At 43.3% G+C, this 22490-nt stretch overlaps 1 protein-coding gene across 1 annotated transcript in view; it reads right to left on the bottom strand.

The window, feature by feature from the left end:
- Positions 1–22490, bottom strand: part of LOC124556288 (stAR-related lipid transfer protein 13) — a 667281-nt gene that overhangs the window by 551224 nt on the left and 93567 nt on the right. The window contains exon 3 of the mRNA XM_047130265.1: positions 4255–4420. Within this exon, the coding sequence (XP_046986221.1) occupies positions 4255–4420 (166 nt within the window). The remainder of the gene's footprint in view (positions 1–4254; positions 4421–22490) is intronic.

Genomic DNA, 22490 nt, shown 5'->3' with positions numbered 1-22490 from the left:
GATATAAAAGAGGTATTAAGTTTTACGTGGCTCACCCTAATATGTACATGAAACGAGATCTCATTTGCATTAGCCAAACGCGAATAATTTTATTCAAAGTTTCTCAAAACACTCTGGCAGTATACGAGATTGTCGGAAGTGATTCAGCCTTTCCCAATGCGACGGGAAGTATGCTGCCCAACTACTTGGTAATTTAACTGTCTTCACGGTAAAGCTTCTTACCTCAACTGGTTTCACTTTCCACTCCTCATTTTGCAAAATACCTCAAGGGGAACGAGCTGTTCTCAGCCTTATTCACTGTCTGCACCACACAGGCAGTGGGGCAGTATTTCAGTTTTTGTTCACCACATTAAATTTAATGAAAGTGCTGCTGAAAAAGGAAGCTTCTTTGTTTTCACTGAACACGCATTCGTACGAAGTTTCCTTCCATCATAAAACAGAAATGCAAACTGCAGAGGATGAATTTTAATTTCAGTGGAAAAATGGGATACATGCCAAATTGTGGAAGAACAACAAACATGTGACCATTCTCATAGCATAGACAACCCTTTCAGTAGCTAAAGAAGTGAAGATGGAATTAAAACTATTATGAAACTTTTGCTTGGTGTTGCTGGTTAGAATGATATGACGGATAGCGTCGTTAATTTCGATAAACTTCGAGAACGTTATGCAGTCGGTTGATGTCAGTACAAAAAGTGTCGTCTGACATTTTACTTCCTAATTGACTTGGCAGTTTTATGAAATCTGAATAAAGAACATCAGGTTGACCCAGATCAACCAATTTTTCAGCTGTTCCTTGTGAGACATCTGACTGCGAGCGTTTCATTTACGAAACAGGAAAGGAGGTCGTTAAGCTCTCTGAGCAAAAATCAAGTAGTAACACAGAATGCATGACGTGATAAAGCAATGGATAACATGACCGTCTTGGAGGAAATGTACTGACGTTGTCATTTGTGTTGAACGATAGTGCGTATGTATGCAGTTTCTGCAGTGAACCGTTTGGCATTGAACCATGTTTCCGTATATTTCATGGAAAATATACGAATAAAGTCGTTATGGGTATTAAGTCACGTCATTGTAAGACACTAAACCCAACTACAAAAACTCCTGTTGAGGGCCACTAAACTGCACACTTCTATGGACAGTCTTTACAACATGTCCTGTTTTGATTGTCATGTGACAATCGACGTCATATTCTGGTGCATAAGTGCTTAACTGAACAGTTCAATTTCAAGATGCGTGGGGAGGGGTGCGGTACGAAGGCTGCCTGTGCTATTCGAGCAGCTGATTCGCAGGCAACAGCGAATCGGCTGCTTGAACCCAGACGCAGCGCTTTGTTGCAGCAAGACGTCGATGCAGCACAGCAGCTATCTTGTGGCCGGTTGTCTATACTGCTGCCCGGGTCTTTGAGGAGCTGCAGGAGGAGAACACACGCGTCTCGTTGGACTGCAATCGCTGGCAGCCACAAAGTCTACAGCGTGTAGTCGTCGTCTATATACTTATATTCAGGGATTATACTTATTCACAACGCCAATTTTATTTTAGGAAAATGGAATTAATTTATTTTTAAATGAAGGAATGACTTAACGCTCCCACAACCGGGATTTATTTTTCACTGAGTGCCGCTGGTGCCATAAAGACCCCAAGTAATCTACACGGGATATATTGGCAACATTTTAATGAAATAACATAAAAACATCCATTACAGAAGTTCAACGCAACAGTCATCAGTCTATTTTCATAAATGTTGCATTCAAGAAACAAAGTAATTTAGATTTGGGTCATATTGACTAATGTGGTACTAGAAAGAAACTCTAACAGTAAGAAACTCTAACAGTGGGTTCAAAAATAAGCGGGAAATGATATTCTCATCGTTGGAGGTGTTTCGTATAGCAGCTGTTCAATGTAACAGTCATCATGCTATTTTTAACCATGTTCCATTCAAGTAATTAAAAAGAAAAAAAAAAGAAAATAATTTACACTGATCAGCCAGCACATTATGACCACCGACCTGTAATCGATATGAACCCTTCCAGGCGATAGCAGTGCCACCTGGCGAGGAGTGACTGCTAGTCAGACACACGCACGGTCCATGTAATAGCAGTGCGAGTGCTGTCCGTGTGTAGAATGGAGAAGGCGCGCGACCTATCCGAGTTTGACCGAGGACAGATTGTGATGGCCAGGAAGCTCGGCACAAGCATTTCGGAAACTGCACGACTTTTCGGGTGTTCCAGAACTGCTGTGATAAGTGTCTTCAACACGTGGCGAAAAAAGGTGAAACAATGTCCAGGCGTCGTGGGGTTGGGCTGCCACCCTTCATTACAGATGTCGGACGTCGTAGGTTGGGCAGACTAGTAAAACAGGACAGGCGTCGAACTGTGGCGGAACTAACATCAGACTTTAATGCTGGCAGATTACAAATGTGTCTCGACACACCGAGTACCGAAAGCTCCTAGTGCAGCCGACGACCCATTCATTTGCGAATGTAAACACCACGACGTCGGCGACTACGACTGAAATGGACACGTGACCATCGGCATTGGACGTTAGCGGCAGTAGCACAACGTTGCATGGTATGATGAATCCTGATACTTTCTTCATCATACCGATAGGAGGGCGCGATTCCGTCGTCTTCCAGGGGAACAGCTCCTTGACACCTGTACTGCGGGACGGAGACAAGCAGGCGGCAGCTCCATTATGCTCTGAGGAATATTCACGTGGGCATCCTTTTATCGATTGGAGCTCGTACAAGGCACTATGACAGCCAAGGAATATCGTAGACCACATACATCCCTTCATGACGATCATGTCTTCCAATGGCAGTGGCATTTTTCAACAAGATAATGCGCCCTGTCACAAGGCCAGGAGTGTGATGAAGTGGTTCGAGGAACACAGTGGAGAGTTCCAGTTGATGTGCTGGTACCCCAGCTCGTGAAATCTGGATCTGATCGAAAACATATGGGATGTGACTGAACACGGCGTTAGACCCAATGGCGTCACCTCCCCGGAATTTACGGGAATTAGGTGACATGTGTGCGCAGATGTGGTGTCAACTTCTTTCAGCGACTTACCAAGGCCTCATTATTCCCATGCCACGACGCGTCGCCGGTGTTATCCGTAGCAGAGGTGGACGGTGGACATAGCAGCTACAAGATAAGCAGTGATAATATTCTGGCTGATCAGAGTACATTGGTATCATATTGACCCCAGTGGTAGCCAGTGCAGAAACTACGAATAAATTTTAAACTAGAATGAGATTTACAGTCTGCAGCGGAGTGTTCGCTGATATGAAACTTCCTGGCAGATTAAAACTGTGTGCCGGACCGAGACTCGAAATCGGGACGTTTGCCTTTCGCGGGCAAGTGCTCTACCAACTGAGCTACCATAGCACGACTCACGCCTCGTCCTCACAGCTTTACTTCTGCCAGTACCTCGTCTCCCACCATCCAAACTTTGCAGAAGCTCTCCTGCGAACCTTGCAGAACTAGCACTTCTGAAAGAAAGGATATTGCGGAGACATGGCTTCGCCACAGCCTAGGGGATGTTCCCAAAATGAGATTTTCACTCTGCAGCGGAGTGTGCTTGGGTAGCTCAGTTGGTAGAGCACTTGACCGCAAAAGGCAAAGATCCCGAGTTCGAGTCTCGGTCAGACACACAGTTTTAATCTGCCAGGAAGTTTCATATCAGCACACACTCCGCTGCAGAGTGAAAATCTCATTCTGGAAACATCCCCTAGGCTGTGGCTAAGCCATGTCTCCGCAATATCCTTTCTTTCAGGAGTACTAGTTCCGCAAGGTTCGCAGGAGAGCTTCTGCAAAGTTTGGAAGGTAGGAGACGAGGTACTGGCAGAAGTAAAGCTGTGAGGGGGGGGCGTGAGTCCTGCTTGGGTAGCTCAGTTGGTAGAGCACTTGTCCGTGAAAGGCAATGGTCCCAAGTTCGAGTCTCGGTCCGGCACACAGTGTTAATCTGCCAGGAAGTTTCAAATTTTAAACTGTTGTAAGTATAAAAATGAACAGAACATAACTGAATACGAATGACTCAAAGCAAGAAAGTCATGATCTTAAAACAATAGATCTGTAAATAATGGAAATATACATTTCCACTGTGCTCATGGGTTCATATTGACCCCAGTGTTATTAGGGGGGTTAAACTCAAAAATACGCAGATTTATTTTTAATACTTTTGTGTGTCTAGAAAAAAAGTTTCTTGTGACTGGTGAATTTGTAGGGCGGAGCAAATAGGTTTGGTACTGACGGGTGGCGGCGAGCCTCGGAGAGGCGGTGCCCAGCCCGGACTCGCAGCAGGAGGCGGTACTGGAGGCGCTGGAGTGGCTGCACGGCAGCGCCAGGGACCAGTCCGACGTCAGGCTGGAGCTGCGCGACAGCGTCGGCGACGTCTGCGTGCCCGCGTCCACCGCACCCTGCAACCATACGTTCATACTCCTGCCAACACTGCTACATGATGTGATGCGCCGACTAAATCATACACCTAAACAATAAAGTTTCTTAAATCGCTTTCGATACAAATATCGATCGATTAGTCTTCAAAAAAAGTATAGAGGTTGACAACAGAAATATATTTGAACACTTTTAAATTTATCATTTTTTGTATCTCTATTATTTAAAAATGGTGAAATGATGTAATACACTACTGGCCATTAAAAATGCTACACCACGAAGATGACGTGCTATAGACGCGAAATTTAACCGACAGGAAGAAGATGCTGTGATATGCAAATGATTAGCTTTTCAGAGCATTCACACAAGGTTGGCGCCGGTGGCGACACCTACAACGTGCAGACGCGAGGAAAGTTTCCAACCGATTTCTCATACACAAACAGCAGTTCACCGGCGTTGCCTGGTGAAACGTTGTTGTAATGCCTCGTGTAAGGAGGAGAAATGCGTACCATCAAGTTTCCGAATTTGATAAAAGTCGGATTGTAGCCTATCGCGATTGCGATTTATCGTGTCGCGACATTGCTGCTCGCGTTGTTAGAGATCCAATGACTCTTAGCAGAATATGGAATCGGTGAGTTCAGAAGGGTAATACGGAATGCCGTGTTGGATCCCAACGGGCTCGTATCACTAGCAGTCGAGATAACAGGCATCTTATCCGCATGGCTGTAACGGACCGTGCAGCCACATCTCGATCCCCGAGTCAACAGATGGGGACGTTTGCAAGACAACAACCATCTGCACGAACACTTCGACGACGTTTGCAGCAGCATGGACTATCAGCTCGGAGACCATGGCTGCGGTTACCCTTGGCGCTGCTTCACAGACAGGAGCGCCTGCGATGGTGTACTCAACGACGAACCTGGGTGCACGAATGGCAAAATGTCATTTTTTCAGATGAATCCAGGTTCTGTTTACAGCATTATGATGGTCGCATCCGTGTTTGGCGACATCGCGGTGAACGCACGTTGGAAGCGTGCATTCGTCATCGCCATACTGGCGTATCACCCGGCGTGATGGTATGGGGTGCCATTGGTTACACGTCTCAGTCACCTCTTGTTCGCATTGACGGCACTTTGGACAGTGGACGTTACATTTCAGATGTGTTACGACCCGTGGCTCTAACCTAGATTCGATCCCTGCGAAACCCTACATTTCAGCAGGATAATGCACGACCGCATGTTGCAGGTCCTGTGCGGGCCTTTCTGGATACAGATAATGTTCGACTGCTGCCCTCGCCAGCACATTCTCCAGATCTCTCACCAGTTGAAAACGTCTGATCAATGGTGGCTGAGCAACTGGCTTGTCTCAATACGCCAGTCACTACTCTTGATGAACTGTGGTATCGTGTTGAAGCTGCATGGGCAGCTGTACCTGTACACGCCATCCAAGCTCTGTTTGACTCAATGCCCAGACGTATCAGGGCCGTTATTACGGCCAGAGGTGGTTGTTCTGTGTACTGATTTCTCAGGATCTATGCACCCAAATTGCGTGAAAATTTAATCACATGTCAGTTCTAGTATAATATATTTGTCCAATGAATACCCGTTTATCATCTGCATTTCTTCTTGGTGTAGCCTTTTTAATGGCCAGTAGTCTATTTAATTGATCAAATTGTAATGGCTTTTCTGCTCCAGGGGTGTAATTGAGGCTTTAATAAAGAGAAAAATTAGTGTCACAAAACTCTAGCAATCGGGCTGGACAATTGACTTGGCACGCTCGGTAGTGCTGTGCGCAACCGTAACGGAAGGAGACAGTGCCGAAGCATTGTACAGTGAAGACGCATGTCGATGGTTGTGGATATAAAATTATTGCGGTGCAAAAATTGCGCCTAATCTTCATCAAAGTGGTGTGGCTTTTCACTTACACATTATTAAGTCGTATCTGCAATCACCAAGTCGCGGATACAAGAACTTAAATTCAAATTTAATTCTCGAGCAATGGCTGCCGCTGTAACAATGGCTCTGAGGCGCGTCATGCTGCTTGGCGTGAAAGTTCCCAGGGACGTGGAGAAGCTGTGTCAGATCATCGTTTCGACGAGGCAACCACAATCATACTTCCGTCGAAGCAAACGACGACAAGACGAGATATTCATTTCGTTCAGTAGCATAATATAAGGAGTATCAATCATGTTAGGCCAAAGTGTTACAATAGTTAATTCCATTATTATAATTTAGTGGCAACAGTGATTAAACTTTCGTTTGATAAATCAGTTTCTGTACTATGCCCAGCCTTTTGTCATATTATTTAAAATAATAACCTCAATAAAAATTACGATCTTTTGAATCTTAGTAATATTGCCATAATATAATATTTCAGAATAAAATGTTAATAAGTATTTTGTTTAAACAGAAATTTTAAGTATCTATGCACTGTTTTTCCATTTCCTGGAGTAAATTAACTAACCAATAGTTTACAACCCAGTTAACGAATTTCAATAATTAATTAAGTGAAACTGTCTTAGATGGGTGCCTGAACATGGCATTAGGCTCTATTTGGTTTGCTGCCAACTTAGAATTTTTAGTACAAATTACAATTAACTAGTTTTCTTCTAAATTAACAGTAAATTTTAAAGCAATTGAAATTAAATTAGCTTCTACAGAGCTTGGCAACAGTAACAACCTGGACATAATCGGAGGGTTTAATAAGGTAAGACACAACTTATCTTCTCTGCACCTGCAACTCTGGCTTTCCAACGGATGGATGTATTCACAGTATCGAAACGATACTGAAGCTACGCAATGTTATGATTAAGGAAGAGTTCTTGTAATAGGGAGTGAATTTCACTATCGAGCCCCTGCATCCATCAGTTACCTCAGAATCAGCAGTCAACCGTCTTAATTGTTTACCAACAACACGTTTACTACACATACAAGTCATTTCATAGTGAAAGATGTTAATAATATCGTTAGTTACCTCAGTAAATGCAATGCAGATACTCCAGTGAGTGATAGGGCAAAATTTTTGGGTTTACTGTCAACTTTTTCAATGGCTAAAATTACGATCAGTGCTACAGCCAGGATTAACGGGCCACGACTACGCAGGTGACAGCTACAGCTACCAATTTCGCGAGCAGCGGCCAATGACGCGGAATAATAGCTTTCATTATTCAGTATTAACCTTAGCAATACTGAGACATTTTCCATTGCGTGCATTACTAAGAGGGGGGGGGGGGGGGGGGAGACCTTTGTGCCCGCCCTAAACATGTTGAAAAACAGATTGTTGTTGAATTATATTAACAACATACTTTTTAAAGAGGTACTGATGTGCTAGTAGGATCCGGAACCTTTAAAAAAAACTTTTTAGCACACTCTTAGCAATATCAATGCACTTTCAGTAATGTGTGCTACCTACTTTATGACCATCACAAAAAGTATATGAAAAATTTTGTTCGCTGTTCTTGACTTACACGCTCAACATGTTTTTAAATACAGGGCTATTACAAATGATTGAAGCGATTTCATAAATTCACTGTAGCTCCATTCATTGACATATGGTCACGACACACTACAGATACGTAGAAAAACTCATAAAGTTTTGTTCGCCTGAAGCCGCACTTTAGGTTTCTGCCGCCAGAGCGCTCGAGAGCGCAGTGAGACAAAATGGCGACACGGGCCGAGAAAGCGTATGTCGTGCTTGAAATGCACTCACATCAGTCAGTCACAACAGTGCAACGACACTTCGGGACGAAGTTCAACAAAGATCCACCAACTGCTAACTCCATTCGGCGATGGTACGCGCAGTTTATTCAATATTTCCAGGTTAAAGGGGAAATCAACGGGTCGGCCTGCAGTGAGCGAAGAAACGGTTGAACGCGTGCGGGCAAGTTTCACGCGTAGCCCGCGGAAGTCGACGAATAAAGCAAGCAGGGAGCTAAACGTACCACAGCCGACGGTTTGGAAAATCGTACGGAAAAGGCTAAAGCAGAAGCCTTACCGTTTACAATTGCTACAAGCCCTGACACCCGATGACAAAGTCAAACGCTTTGAATTTTCGGCGCGGTTGCTACAGCTCATGGAAGAGGATGCGTTCAGTGCGAAACTTGTTTTCAGTGACGAAGCAACATTTTTTATTAATTGTGAAGTGAACAGACATAATGTGCGAATCTGGGCGGTAGAGAATCCTCACGCATTCGTGCAGCAAATTCGCAATGCACCAAAAGTTAACGTGTTTTGTGCAATCCCACGGTTTAAAGTTTACGGCCCCTTTTTCTTCTGCAAAAAAAAAAAAAAAAAGTTACAGGACACGTGTATCTGGACATGCTGGAAAACTGGCTCATGCCACAACTGGAGACCGACAGCGCCGACTTCATCTTTCAACAGGACGATGCTCCACCGCACTTCCATCATGATGTTCGGCATTTCTTAAACAGGAGATTGGAAAACCGATGGATCGGTCGCGGTGGAGATCATGATCAGCAATTCATGTCATGGCCTCCACGCTCTCCCGACTTAACCCCATGCGATTTCTTTCTGTGGGGTTATGTGAAAGATTCAGTGTTTAAACCTCCTCTACCAAGAAACGTGCCAGAACTGCGAGCTCGCATCAACGATGCTTTCGAACTCATTGATGGGGACATGCTGCGCCGAATGTGGGAGGAACTTGATTACCGGCTTGACGTCTGCCGAATCACTAAAGGGGCACATATCGAACATTTGTGAATGCCTAAAAAAAACGTTTTGAGTTTTTGTATGTGTGTGCAAAGCATTGTGAAAATATCTCAAGTAATAAAGTTATTGTAGAGCTGTGAAATCGCTTCAATCATTTGTAATAACCCTGTAGATGTTGACGTGTAAGTAAGGTGCTGAACCTGGAAATATTGAATACAACATTCACTAGAGAAAGTGACGTCTACCACAGAGGCTTAAATTTTTGGGTTAAGCTTCACTGAAGAATTTAAAACATATATTGAAAATGGTGGAAGAACTCACTAAAAACAATGAACATTTTTCAAAATTTTAAATTATAAAGAAACTCACTTGATTAAAATATGCCGGCCGACGTGGCCGTGCGGTTAAAGGCGCTGCAGTCTGGAGCCGCAAGACCGCTACGGTCGCAGGTTCGAAGCCTGCCTCGGGCATGGATGTTTGTGATGTCCTTAGGTTAGTTAGGTTTAACTAGTTCTAAGTTCTAGGGGACTAATGACCTCAGCAGTTGAGTCCCATAGTGCTCAGAGCCATTTGAACCATTTGATTAAAATATTTTCAAAAGGTGGACATAAAGAAGCCCCCTCCCTTCCTCGGTATTGCTAGGATTACAGTTTTGACCACACTTGGTGAATTAAAAGATATTAATGTGTTTTGACTATACTTGGTGTATTTAAACGATATTAATTTATGAACAATTATAAGACCAACAGGTCACGAAATAGCAGTTTTATAATAACTGCTAAATAAGAAACTTGAGCCGGCCGCTGTGGCCCAGCGGTTCTAGGCGTTTTAGTCCGGAACCGCGCGACTGCTACGGTCGCAGGTTCGAATCCAGCCTGGGGCATAGATGTGTGTGATGTCCTTAGGTTGGTTAGATTTAAGTAGTTCTACGTCTAGGGGACTGGTGACCTCAGATGTTAAGTCCCATAGTGCTCAGAGCAATTTGAATCATTTGTTGAAAAAATAAAACACCTACAGCCGGCCTTATGACTTTATTTTGTCGCTACTAGTTTCGACGCTTCATTGCGGACGGCTGTAGGTGTTTTATTTTTTGTCACGATCTATGTTCCACGTCAACGTGTGATAACCACTCACAGATGGCAAGTGGCAGCATTAACAGTTGAGGGTATATAAAGGGTTAACGCAGAAAATATTGTAATTGTTTTGGTAATCCGGAAACGGAGCAATCTCTCTGACGTCCGAAAGGCCATGATCATTGCGAACACCAATGGCTCACGTGACTAGCAAGAGATGACACCCGGAGCGAAATGTACAAGAGCGAGGGGGGTAAATGAGTCAGGATTGGTATATAGTTTTCTTTTTTTCAGCAATAAAGTCAGAAGTCCCTCCACATAAGTTGGTGTGAAAACGAAACATGAAACCCACGAACCAGAAAATGAGGACAACAACTTTTCGAGACCGAAATAATGCAAGCGTTAAGAAACATGAGTGGTCACATGAGCAGCATGACTGGGAATACGAATGAGGTAAATAGTAATATAAATGTTCCTATATGCTCATTTCACCATTCAAATAGAGGAATTGAAAACCTATAATAAGAAATTGGAGGGTAATTTTACAAGCCAATTAAAAGACAATAATGAAAATCTAACAAGGTAGGACTGGAGACGAGTTTACCGATTTCTACACAACAAAGCGATAGAAAACAGAGATTGGTAAATTGATGAGACTTATGAAAGGGAAATATCAGATGTTCAAAAATGCAGGGTAGTGATATCAACGCTAGATTCGATTTTGAAATGCTGGGAATCGAAGAGAGTGTTGAAGCGACGGTAAATAGGGAGATACAGAGATTGGTTCCGGTATTGAAAGCTGAAATTTATACAGAAACAAATGCAGAGATTCTACCGTTAAGAAATCCAGTTTCGACCATTCAAAATTCTTGCACGCTTCTAGAAATGTTAAGTAATATTACCCCTGAAATTCACAATGAAGCGAAGTCTTTGCGCCAACAGTTACAGAACTGGATTAGCAGCGTTCCGTCAGTTATGCAGAAATCTGAACTATTGTGTAAAGAAGAGAAATACGATTCGTTGGAGAAACAGAGGTGTTGCCACCCTTCAGATTTTATAAAGAACTGTGAACGAGTACTACCGAAGGATATGAGTATTAGGGAGAAAATCAATGTAGTGATTGAGGCTCTAGCACATAATGCTGAAATGTGGGGTTTGAATCTAGTCACCACAACCACGAATTTGCAGGACCCAAAGACAATTTTTGAAAGAATTCTGGTCCATCTAGAAGCAAGACAATTTGTGGCGCGGGTTGGTCGTCACACGAATGCCAGGTAATAATGAAAGGAAATTCATGACAGAAAATTGTGAGTTACGGTTTCGAAAAGTCGAACACCTGAGATACAGGTATTCTGAACCTGGGATAGTATGGAAACTCTGGAAAAAGCTTCTAGATGACTTAAAACGTTACGTTGTGAGTAACTATAAAATATTCGACGAATTTTAGGAAAAGGCAGAGAACGAAATCTCATGCAAGTGAATGTGTCTGATTGGGTTGGGATGTCCAGAATGGACCACAAAACAATATTATGAGAGGAAGGTGTAGAGCCAAATTTGCTAACCCTGAGCAAAGTGACTTCCATAAGAAAAGGATTAATAGTGATGAGGAAAACTTGTTTCCAAGCAGATCGTGGGCCTAGCGGCTGCGGATTAAAGTAGCTGGCCGGAAGATGACAGAAAACATATGTATTTTCCAGATGAGGTTAGCGGCAGGAGAACAAAGCATTTCAAAATGGAAAATTTTGTCGAAAGAGGAACTATAACCTGAATACAGTAGGTGTGCAAACGTTGGATGTAAGGACCACTTCAGGGAAACAATAAGAAAGTGCGACAAATAGCGATAAGCAGGGTGAAGTAACAGATCAGCGTGAGGGAGATCGGAGGTACCGTTAGAAAGACAGGTTGTCGTTTCGCATGACAATGGTCGATAAATAGGCGAGGTAGAAGGGGGTGAAATATTTGTGAAGAAACTCAGTCAAATGTACGACGTGTTTCAAGAATGTGAAAACGAAAAAGGTAGTGATCTGAAGGTGGCTCTGTCGACATTGAAGAGAAGTAAGGAGAAAAAGGAGCACAGCACGAAGATAATTGCCAAAGACGATGTAGACAAAATAATCCCATACGAAGATTCTGTACAAAGACTCGATCCAGTTAAAACGGTAACTTTCGAAGGAGACGAACATGATCCAGACATGAGATGACTGGAAAGCCATGCTGATTTCGATGTTTATTAAGTAAAGGTAGAATGTTATGTTAATGAGGAGCAATAATTAATTTGAACATCATAGTTTATTAGCAACAGAGATTAGACTTCTGTTTGATAAATCCATCGTTGTACTATCCTTAATCTTTCGTCATATTATTTGAAACAATAACTTGAATAAAAATTACGATCTTTAGAATTTTCCAGAATATAATATTTGAGATTATAATGCTAATAATTTATTTTGTTTAAACATAAATTTTAAATTTTTGTGCACTGACTGCCTTTGTTTTTCCAGTTGCTGAAGTAAATTCACTAAGTGAAAGGTCAAAATCCAGTTAATAATTTTCAATAATTAATTATGTTAAGCGGCTTACATATGGCTGCTAGAACATGGCATGAGAATCAATTTGACTTGCTATCATCTTAAAAATTTTAGTACAAATTACAGTTAACTACTTTGCTTTTAAATTCGCCGTAACTTTCAGAAGCAGTTAAAATTAAATTAGCTGTTACAGAGCTTGGCGACCACAAGAATCTGGATGTAATATTTCTTTCAGAGGTTTTAATAATGTAAGACACAACTTCTCTTCCGCTGCACCAACAACTCTGGTTGTTCAATAGACGGATGTATTCACAGTACCGAAACGATACTGAAAGTAGACAGTGCTATGGTTAAGGAAGAGTTCTTGCGATGGGAAATGAATTTTATGGTCGAGCCCCTGAATCCATCAGTTACTTCGGAAGCAGCAGTCGATCGCCTTAATTGTTTAAAAACAATCTATATACTATAAATTGGGCTCGGTTCATAGAGAAAGATGATAGTAATATCGTTAGTTGCCTAACTAAATGAAATGCAAATGTTCCAGTGAGCGATAGGGTGAGACATTTGTGTTTATTGATAACTTTTGTAAAGGCTAAAATTACGATCAGTTCTGTAGCCAAGGTAACGCGCCACGGTAGCTACAGGGCCCAATGTCGTGAAACAATAGCTTTCATTATTCGTTATCATACTTCGCGCATTTAAACGGTATTAATTTATGAAACAAACAATTATCAGGTCAATTGGTCACGAAATAGCAGTTTTATTAATAACTGTTATGTAAGAAATTTGAAGCGATTATACGCAATTTGTCACTTCTCAAAAGCACAGACTGAGTTTATGAAAAATTGTGAGGGTTGGGTCACAACCATATGTGCCATCAGTAAAGCAGAGTGCAAGCCTCGAGTGTCCACATATGTTGGTCGTGCCGCACAGCGAGTAATTAGCAAAGCTGTTAATTAACTAAGGCGTCTACCAGAGAGAGTCGTCATTGCGCAAGGGTTGCGCGTCTTTGATATACAGGGGACAAACCACAGGAGGTGATTCCTGACTGGAAAAGGGATATATTAGTTCATAATATATGCCGGGAATATTATGGTAGTTTAATACTATTACACTACATTACACATTACGTGGTATTACATTGGTCTGAAAACTTAGTGACAAAAGTAAGCTGTGCATTATGTGTCAATCTCAAGTAATATAGATCGATGAGATTTGGACCACACATCGAAAGAACCACTGCAGTATAGTACAGAAAATAACTGAAAGAAAGCCGGCCAGTGTGGCCACGCGGTTAAAGGCGCTTCAGTCTGGAACCGCGCGACCGCTACGGTCGCAGGTTCGAATCCTGCCTCGGGCATGGATGTGTGTGATGTCCTTAGGTTAGTTAGGTTTAAGTAGTTCTAAGTTCTAGGGGACTGATGACCTCAGATGTTAAGTCCCATAGTGCTCAGAGCCATTTTTGAACTGAAAGAAATACGCAATGAGACGAACAGAACTGACACTTTTATTCAAAGTCACCGTGGTTTATGACGGTCCCCTGGACCATACAAAAGGAGGGACATAGTTATTAATAGGATGCGTGATCACACGGACGCCAATACATGACGTCTTCCCAACGTATCCCACACATGCTCGATGAAATTCAGGTTGCGGGACGGACGTCAGCCCATTCACCCGAATGCACCCCTGAAAATTCTATGTACCGACTTGACAGAAAATCCTAGGAAGTTCTGGTCTTACGTTAAATCAGTAAGTGGCTCGAAACAGCATATCCAAACACTCCGGGATGATGATGGCATTGAAACAGAGGATGACACGCGTAAAGCTGAAATACTAAACACCTTTTTCCAAAGCTGTTTCACAGGGGAAGACCGCACTGCAGTTCCTTCTCTAAATCCTCGCACAAACGAAAAAATGGCTGACATCGAAATAAGTGTCCAAGGAATAGAAAAGCGACTGAAATCACTCAACAGAGGAAAGTCCACTGGACCAGACGGGATACCAATTCGATTCTACACAGAGTACGTGAAAGAACTTGCCCCCCTTCTAACAGCCGTGTACCGCAAGTCTCTAGAGGAACGGAAGTTTCCAAATGATTGGAAAACAGCACAGGTAGTCCCAGTCTTAAAGAAGGGTCGTCGGGCAGATGCGCAAAACTATAGACCTATATCTTTGACATCGATCTGTTGTAGAATTTTAGAACATGTTTCTTGCTCGCGTATCATCTCGTTTCTGGAAACCCAGATTCTACTCTGTAGGAATCAACATGGATTCCGGAGACAGCGATCGTGTGAGACCCAACTCGCTTTATTTGTTCATGAGACCCAGAAAATATTAGATACAGGCACCCAGGTAGATGCCATTTTCCTTGACTTCCGGAAGGCGTTCGATACAGGTCCGCACTGTCGCCTGATAAAGTTCTAGTTCTAGGGGACTGATGACCTCAGATGTTAAGTCCCATAGTGCTCAGAGTCATTTGAACCATTTTTTGAAAAAATAAAACACCTACAGCCGTCCTTATGACTTTATTTTGTCGCTACCAGTTTCGATGCTTCTTTGCGGACGGCTGTAGGTGTTTTATTTTTTGTCACGATCTATGTTCGACGTCAACGTGCGATAACCACTCAGCCTCGTGATGACTGGGTGTTGTGTGATGTCCTTAGGTTAGTTAGGTTTAAGTAGTTCTAAGTTCTAGGGGACTGATGACCATAGATGTTAATCCCCATAGTGCTCAGGGCCACTTCAACCATTTTTTTTAACCACTCACAGATGGCATGTGGGAGCATTAACAGTTGAGGGTATATAAAGCGTGTCGGGGGGGGGGGGGGGGGGGGGAGGGGGGACGCAGAAAATATTGTAGTTGTTGTGGTAATCCGGAAACGGAGCAATCTGTCTGACGTCCAAAAGGCCATAATCATTGGCTTTTGGATGAAGAATGGAAGCAATTCCGGAACGCCTAAGTTTGTGAGCTGCTCGTGTGCCGCAAAATGGCGCAATCCAAAAGAGGCAACGAGGCATCTGTGTTGCACCACGCGCTATAGTTGACAGGGATGAACGACGGCTGTGAAAATGTGTACGTGCGAATAGACGTGCAAATGCTGGGCGAATGACCGCCCAGATGACCAAAGGGCTACGAACAGTGTCTCATCAACGACCGTTCAGTGACCATTGCTGTGTATGGGCCTCCACAGCTGGCGCCTGATTCAGGGATCCATGCTGACTGTTGTTCATAGGCGACAAAGACTGTAACTTGCAAGTAAAAAATTGTTCAAATGGCTTTAAGCACTGAGGGACTTATCTGAGGTCATCAGTCTCCTAGACTAAGAACTACTTAAACCTGACTAACCTAAGGACATCACACACATCCATGCCCGAGGCAGGATTCGAACCTGCGACCGTAGCAGCAGCGCGGTTCCGGACTGAAGTGCCTAGAACCGCTCGGTCACAGCGGCCGGAAACTTGTAAGCCAATAGCGCAACTGGACGTCCACTGAGAAGCAACAGGTGGCATTTTTCAGACGAACCACATTTTATGCTGCATCGTACAGATGGCCGTTGGCGTGTACGGTGCGAAACGCCTGATAGCAAAGGGTCCATGCCGAACGAGGGAGCGCTATGATCTGTGGATCGTTTTCGTGGCATTCCCTGGGGGATGTCGTCATTCTGGAAGGCACAGTTGATCAAGATAAGTATGCACCTATCGTTGGGGACCATGTCGAGCCCTATATGCAGTTTGCTTTTCCTCGGCATGATGGCATCGACTAGTACCAACAGGACAATGTAAAGTGTCGCACAGCTAGTAGTGTACGTGCATGATTCGAAGATCACCAGGATGAGTTTACCGTCTTCCCCTGGCCACCAAATTCCCAGGATTTAAACCCAATTTAGAATCTGCGGGTCCATTCAAATCGGGCTGTTCGCGCCATGGGCCCTGAACCGAGAAACCATATACAGTTTACCACAGCACTGGACTCACCGTGTCTCCACATTCTTGTCGGTACCTTCCAGAACCTCACTGACTCTCTTTCGGTCCGCGCTACAATACATGGTTATTCAGGCTTTTGACAGAAGGTCACATTAAAGTGACTGAACAGTGTGTATGTAACAGGGAACCATGGATGCTGCTGTAACGCGTATGGCTGTGCAGGCTCACAGGCCACTCGCCTGGCATAGCAGTAAGGGAGCACCCAATTGACGGTTCCTAATGGACGAACAGATCACCATCAGTGCCACTTGATCTCTTTCTGTGGACAATGTACATGGACTCACCCGTGTTCCATGCACGCCCATCGTCAAAGGAAAACGCCGATTTGTTACTCTTCACAAAAATGTGTAAAATTTAATTTTACGTGCTTATTCGATAAATCGGTTCCAAAATGAGTCTATTCTATTTAACGAAATTAATTAAAAGAAAAATAAAACACGAAGAATAACTAGTACAATGTGCCTATAATTAAAATTTCGCTACTTGAGCCACTGCTGGCGGAAAACTATTCACAGCGTGAGCACCTAACTTTGTAGGAATGGTGTTCAGACTGTGCGCTGCGGGATTTTCCTTGTTGGTACTGTTAGTACCATGACCTGCCGTTAGGCGCCGGCACTGGCACAGTGACGTAGCGCTGAAACACAAGTAGCAGTGTGCATTACAGTTGTAGACAGTCAACAATGGTCTGGACAAGGTGAGCAGGGCTTTCCTCGTAAAGTTGTTTTATCGAAACAAAAGCAATAGGGCTGCCGCTCTTGTCAAGTATCGACGCATTTAAGCAATAAGGAGTAGTCGTCTTTCCGTTACATGAATATTGAGACACTATAACGTTAGAGGAAGAAGAATCGAAAGTTACACTGCACCGGGCTTTATTACACTACTGGCCACTAAAATTGCTACACGAAGAAGTAAAGCGGATAATAAACGGGTATTCATTGGACAAATATATTATACTAGAACTAACGTGTGATTACATTTTTCACGCAATTTGGGTGCATAGATACTGAGAAATCAGTACCCAGAACAACCGCCTCTGGCCGTAATAACGGCCTTGATACGTCTGGGCATTGAGTCAAACAGAGCTTGGACGGCGTGTACAGGTACAGCTGCCCATGCAGCTCAAAACGATTCCACAGTTCATCAAGAGTAGTGACTGGCGTATTGGGACGAGACAGTTGCTCGGCCACCATTGACCAGACGTTTTCAATTGGTGAGAGATTTGATCTGGAGAACGTGCTGCCCAGGGCAGCAGCCGAACATTATCTGTATCCAGAAAGGCCCGCACAGGACATGCAACATGCGGTCGTGCATTATCCTGCTGAAATGTAGGGTTTCGTATGGATCGAATGAAGGGTAGAGCCACGGGTCGTAACACATCTGAAATCTAAAGTCACTGTTCAGAGTGCCGTCAATGCGAACAACAGGTGACCGAGACGTGTAACCAATCGCACCCCATACCATCACGCCGGGTGATACGCCAGTATGGCGATGACGAATACCCGCTTCCAATGTGCGTTCACCACGATGTCGCCAAACACGGATGCGACCATCATGATGCTGTAAACAGAACCTGGATTCATCCGAAAAAATGACGTTTTTCCATTCGTGCACCCAGGTTCGTCGTTGAGTACACCATCGCAGGCGCTCCTGTCTGTGATGCAGCGCCAAGGATAACCGCAGCCATGGTCTCCGAGCTGATAGTCCATGCTGCTGCGAACGTCGTCGAACTGTTCGTGCAGATAGTTGTCTTGCAAACGTCCCCATCTGTTGACTCAGGGATCGAGACGTGGCTGCACGATCCGTTGCAGCCATGCGGATAAGATGGCTGTCATCTCGACTGCTAGTGATACGCGGCCGTTGGGATCCAGCACGGCGTTCCGTATTACCCTCCTGAACCCACAGATTCCATATTCTGCCAACAGTCATTGAATCTCGACCAACGCGAGCAGCAATGTCGCGATACGATAAACCGCAATCGTGATAGGCTTCAATGGAACCTTTATCAAAGTCGGAAACTTGATGGTACGCATTTCTTCTCCTTACACGAGGCATCACAACAACGTTTCACCAGGCAACGCCGGTCAACTGCTGTTTGCGTATGAGAAATCGGTTGGAAACTTTCCTCATGTCAGCACGTTGTAGGTGTCGCCACCCGGCGCCAACGTTGTGTGAATGCTCTGAAAAGCTAATCATTTGCATATCACAGTATCTTTTTCCTGTCGGTTAAATTTCGCGTCTGTAGCACGTCATCTTCGTGGTGTAGCAATTTTATTGGCCAGTGGTGTAGTACTGGTTCACTGACTCTCGGTCAGTGTCTAATGACAACAGACACGGAATGGTCTGTGAATGATGGAAGATTGGAATTGTCAAAAGTTGTAATTGGCATTTTTAGCAAAACACGTTTACAGTGCTACTGTGTAATCTGTTGCATGTCGCTGAATTTGTGTCAAGTGACAAATCACCGAGAAGATGTTTCAAACATTCATTACTAGAGAGCGCATGAGCTTTGTGCCAAGAAACGCTTCCTCTGGAGTTCCAAGTGCCATGCGTCCAGGTTTCCTCCATTTACCTGACGCACAATTTGTGAATTAATCAGAATGCGTACAAACTTTTGTTTGTATCAGTGAAACATGTTTTTAATGGAAGAAAATAACTTGTACCACAAAAACAGTAAAAATAGTTGGAGAAGTGAATCGACAAAACAACGGTGTGACTAGAAAATCTCCCTCTACAACACGGGGAGTTCTACAGTAAACTTTGCGACATTTGATCCCAAGAATGGAGATTTGTAAGAAACGGAAGTCAATACAGAAATGTTTTTCTTGAATTTAACTTTGCTTTTATTTACTGCAATTCTTCTAGTTGAAATTTGCTGCTGTATTTGCGCACTTGTATTATCGCAAATAAAACATATTTCCTCAATATTAATGGTACCTGAAACAAAAACTTTCTTATACACCCTTAGAATTAGGCATTGCCCTGGTATGGCACCTAGAACGTTCTTAATAAATTAATTATTTTCTAATTTATCTCATTATTTTTTGCAGTGATGAGGTGAGCAGCATAATTCTGTTGTGTCAGACAGCTTTCCAACTTTTTGGATACAAAAAGTTACGTGCAAAAAGAGATCATTGTTTTTTGTCTCTCCTGTAAAATATGAGATCTGCTACTTTGAAGTTTCAGATTTCCACTTTTCCCTGCCCGATTTGCCCCTTTTCTTCTCGAGCGCCGCCCCACGCCGCGCTCACTGCTACAGCAAGGCAGCACACCCACTAGGCGTTGTTCGGCTCTGAGCACTATGGGACTCAAATGCTGATGTCATTAGTCCCCTAGAACTTAGAACTAGTTAAACCTAACTAACCTAAGGACATCACAAACATCCATGCCCGAGGCAGGATTCGAACCTGCGACCGTAGCGGTCTTGCGGTTCCAGACTGCAGCGCCTTTTACCCCACGGCCACTTCGGCCGGCCAGGCGTTGTTCGAACTGCTTATATTTCGAGGTTTTATGTGTCTCTTCATTAGAGTTGCGCTCTACCAACAACAAGGTTCGGTAGTTTTGGTACAGTGCATAAATGACTTGGTAAATGGTAAGAGTACCTGTGGTAATGGTAAAATTGGTAGAGAAAGAAATATAAATGAATGTGTGAGAGATAAACTGTGATTCGAAGACTTCTCTTTATTTTTGTTTCTTTGTTTTTCACATAATTAGACTGCACATCGCTAACTGTTAGTCCATTGTGTATTTTATATACACACAAAATATAAATTGTACTTTATAAGTAAAAAAAAACCGTAGCTACTCGCGTAAATGCACAAACACAAAAAATCTATATAATTATTGTTGTTATTTTGTACCCGATGGAACATTTTTCATCATGATGAAAAGTAAGAGTTTGCTGGTGAAACTGATAAGAGTGAAAGTTTCTTACTAGTAACAGAAACAGGTTTTATATAAGTCGGACGAATTATTTAAGTGATATTTGATATGTTTTTGTTTAGTTCTTTTTAATTTCACGTTTTTTTGAAGAAGCTATGTTTTATAGCGCCATACGCTATCCGTATTTCTTTCTTTTTATTTTTACTACCACATCCCTTTGTTTTACGTTACAAATCAACAATTTTCGAATAAAACCTGAATTAAACAATAAAAATCTGAATTACGCTATTAATACTGTTTATTTGTAAGTAACAGACAGGAAGACAACTATTTAGAAAAAATGTTCCGTAGGTTACACGGCCGTTTAAGCATACACTCTCACTATCTAGACGGTTCACCGCTTCCGGTTTCTAGGGGAATCTTGTGTGACACTGAAAGCGTACTCAAACAAAACAATAGGAATGAGGTAATGCGTGATAGGTATGCAACACTCCTAACGTAAAGGTAACGCGATTACGATCTTAAGTGACAAAAGCTGCTAGGAAAACTTCCTGTTCTATTATTACTTACGGTAGCCTATGGTAGTTTTACAACTCTAACTGTAACCGAATATCACATTACACTAATTTTGGCCACGTCAAGGAGCGCAAAATTCCACTTCAACAAACCAGTTTGCTTGCAACGAGAAACATCCTTAAGTTTTGCGTTGATTCTAGGCGCCGCAGGAAACAAGTGGTGAGAAGTACTTGCTTTGGGCCGACTCCACACATGGCAAAAAAGAGACTGAAGTTTTCTGACGAAACAATACATAATATGCACCCGAGGACAGTTAGGCGAGACCCCCGGTTAACGCGATGCAACAAAATGACACCGACAAACTTCAAGGATTTCAAAGAATGCCTTGAGAAATCTAGCTATTTGGCTTTTGGAACCCATGGCTGGAAAAGTAATTCAGTTTCGTTATAAACCATCGCAGTTATGGGGGCTAACGCTGCTGCAAGGCAGTTAGTTTGTACGTTAAACGCCACCTTTCACAGTGGATGCTGTCAGGTCCATTACTAGGCTTTCCGCTTGCTATCAATCAAAGCACTAGCCCACGATTTCTGCCAAAGGAGTGCCATAGCGTCAGAAGTTAATTCTTGTAACACAGACACTCTGTTGCCACCCAGGATGAACCGAAATTTGAACACTCTCACCCCACATTACGATTCCTTGCGTGCTAACAGTACAAAAATGCGTCTTACAAAATTTTGCTCCCGTGTATATTTCCGGTAGAAAATTGGCGTCAAAGAAAGGAAATTTGATAACACAGTGAGCATATGAAGGATAACTATATTCACGGAAAGAAATCGCAACACCAAGGAGGAGCCGTGCGACATAAACGGAAGTTCGTAGGCGTTTTTCTACATTTGAACGATGTCTATTCAGATTTCGCGCCAGTCGTATAAGAATGGCGCTAGTAGCGTCACTATTAGGATGCAAATGAGGATCGCTTGAAATAGACGCTATAAAGGTCGTGAGAGTTAGTTACCTTTGAGATTGGAAGTGATGAGTTGATGTCAGTTAAGAATGTTTTTAAGGCGACAAAGTCGCCATTATCAACACTTCACTGTGTTTGAACGCGGTCGAGGAACACGTTTACGAGAAGCTCGATGTTCCTTCTGCGATATTGCAGGAAGACTTGGCAGAAATGTAGCTTCGGTCGCAAGCTGACAGGGCTCCGGATGTCCACGCGCCATTACCGAGAGGCAAGACCTTCTTGTTCTGCGTATGGTGTTGGCGCATCGCGCTACATCTGCAGCAGCAATTTGAGCAACAGTTGACACCGCATTGACACAACGAACTGTTACAAATCGGTTACATCAAGCACAGCTAGAAGCCAACAGCTCCGCGCCAGACGCCCTGCAGCGTGCATTCCACTGGCCCTAAATCACGTGGTGTCAAGCGAGAGCTCATTGG

This window comes from Schistocerca americana, chromosome X (assembly GCF_021461395.2).
Source record: "Schistocerca americana isolate TAMUIC-IGC-003095 chromosome X, iqSchAmer2.1, whole genome shotgun sequence".
In the NCBI taxonomy this organism is placed as follows: Eukaryota; Metazoa; Arthropoda; class Insecta; order Orthoptera; family Acrididae; genus Schistocerca; species Schistocerca americana.
Note: the sequence above shows the minus strand (reverse complement) of the source record. Positions and strands in the feature narration are given on the sequence as shown.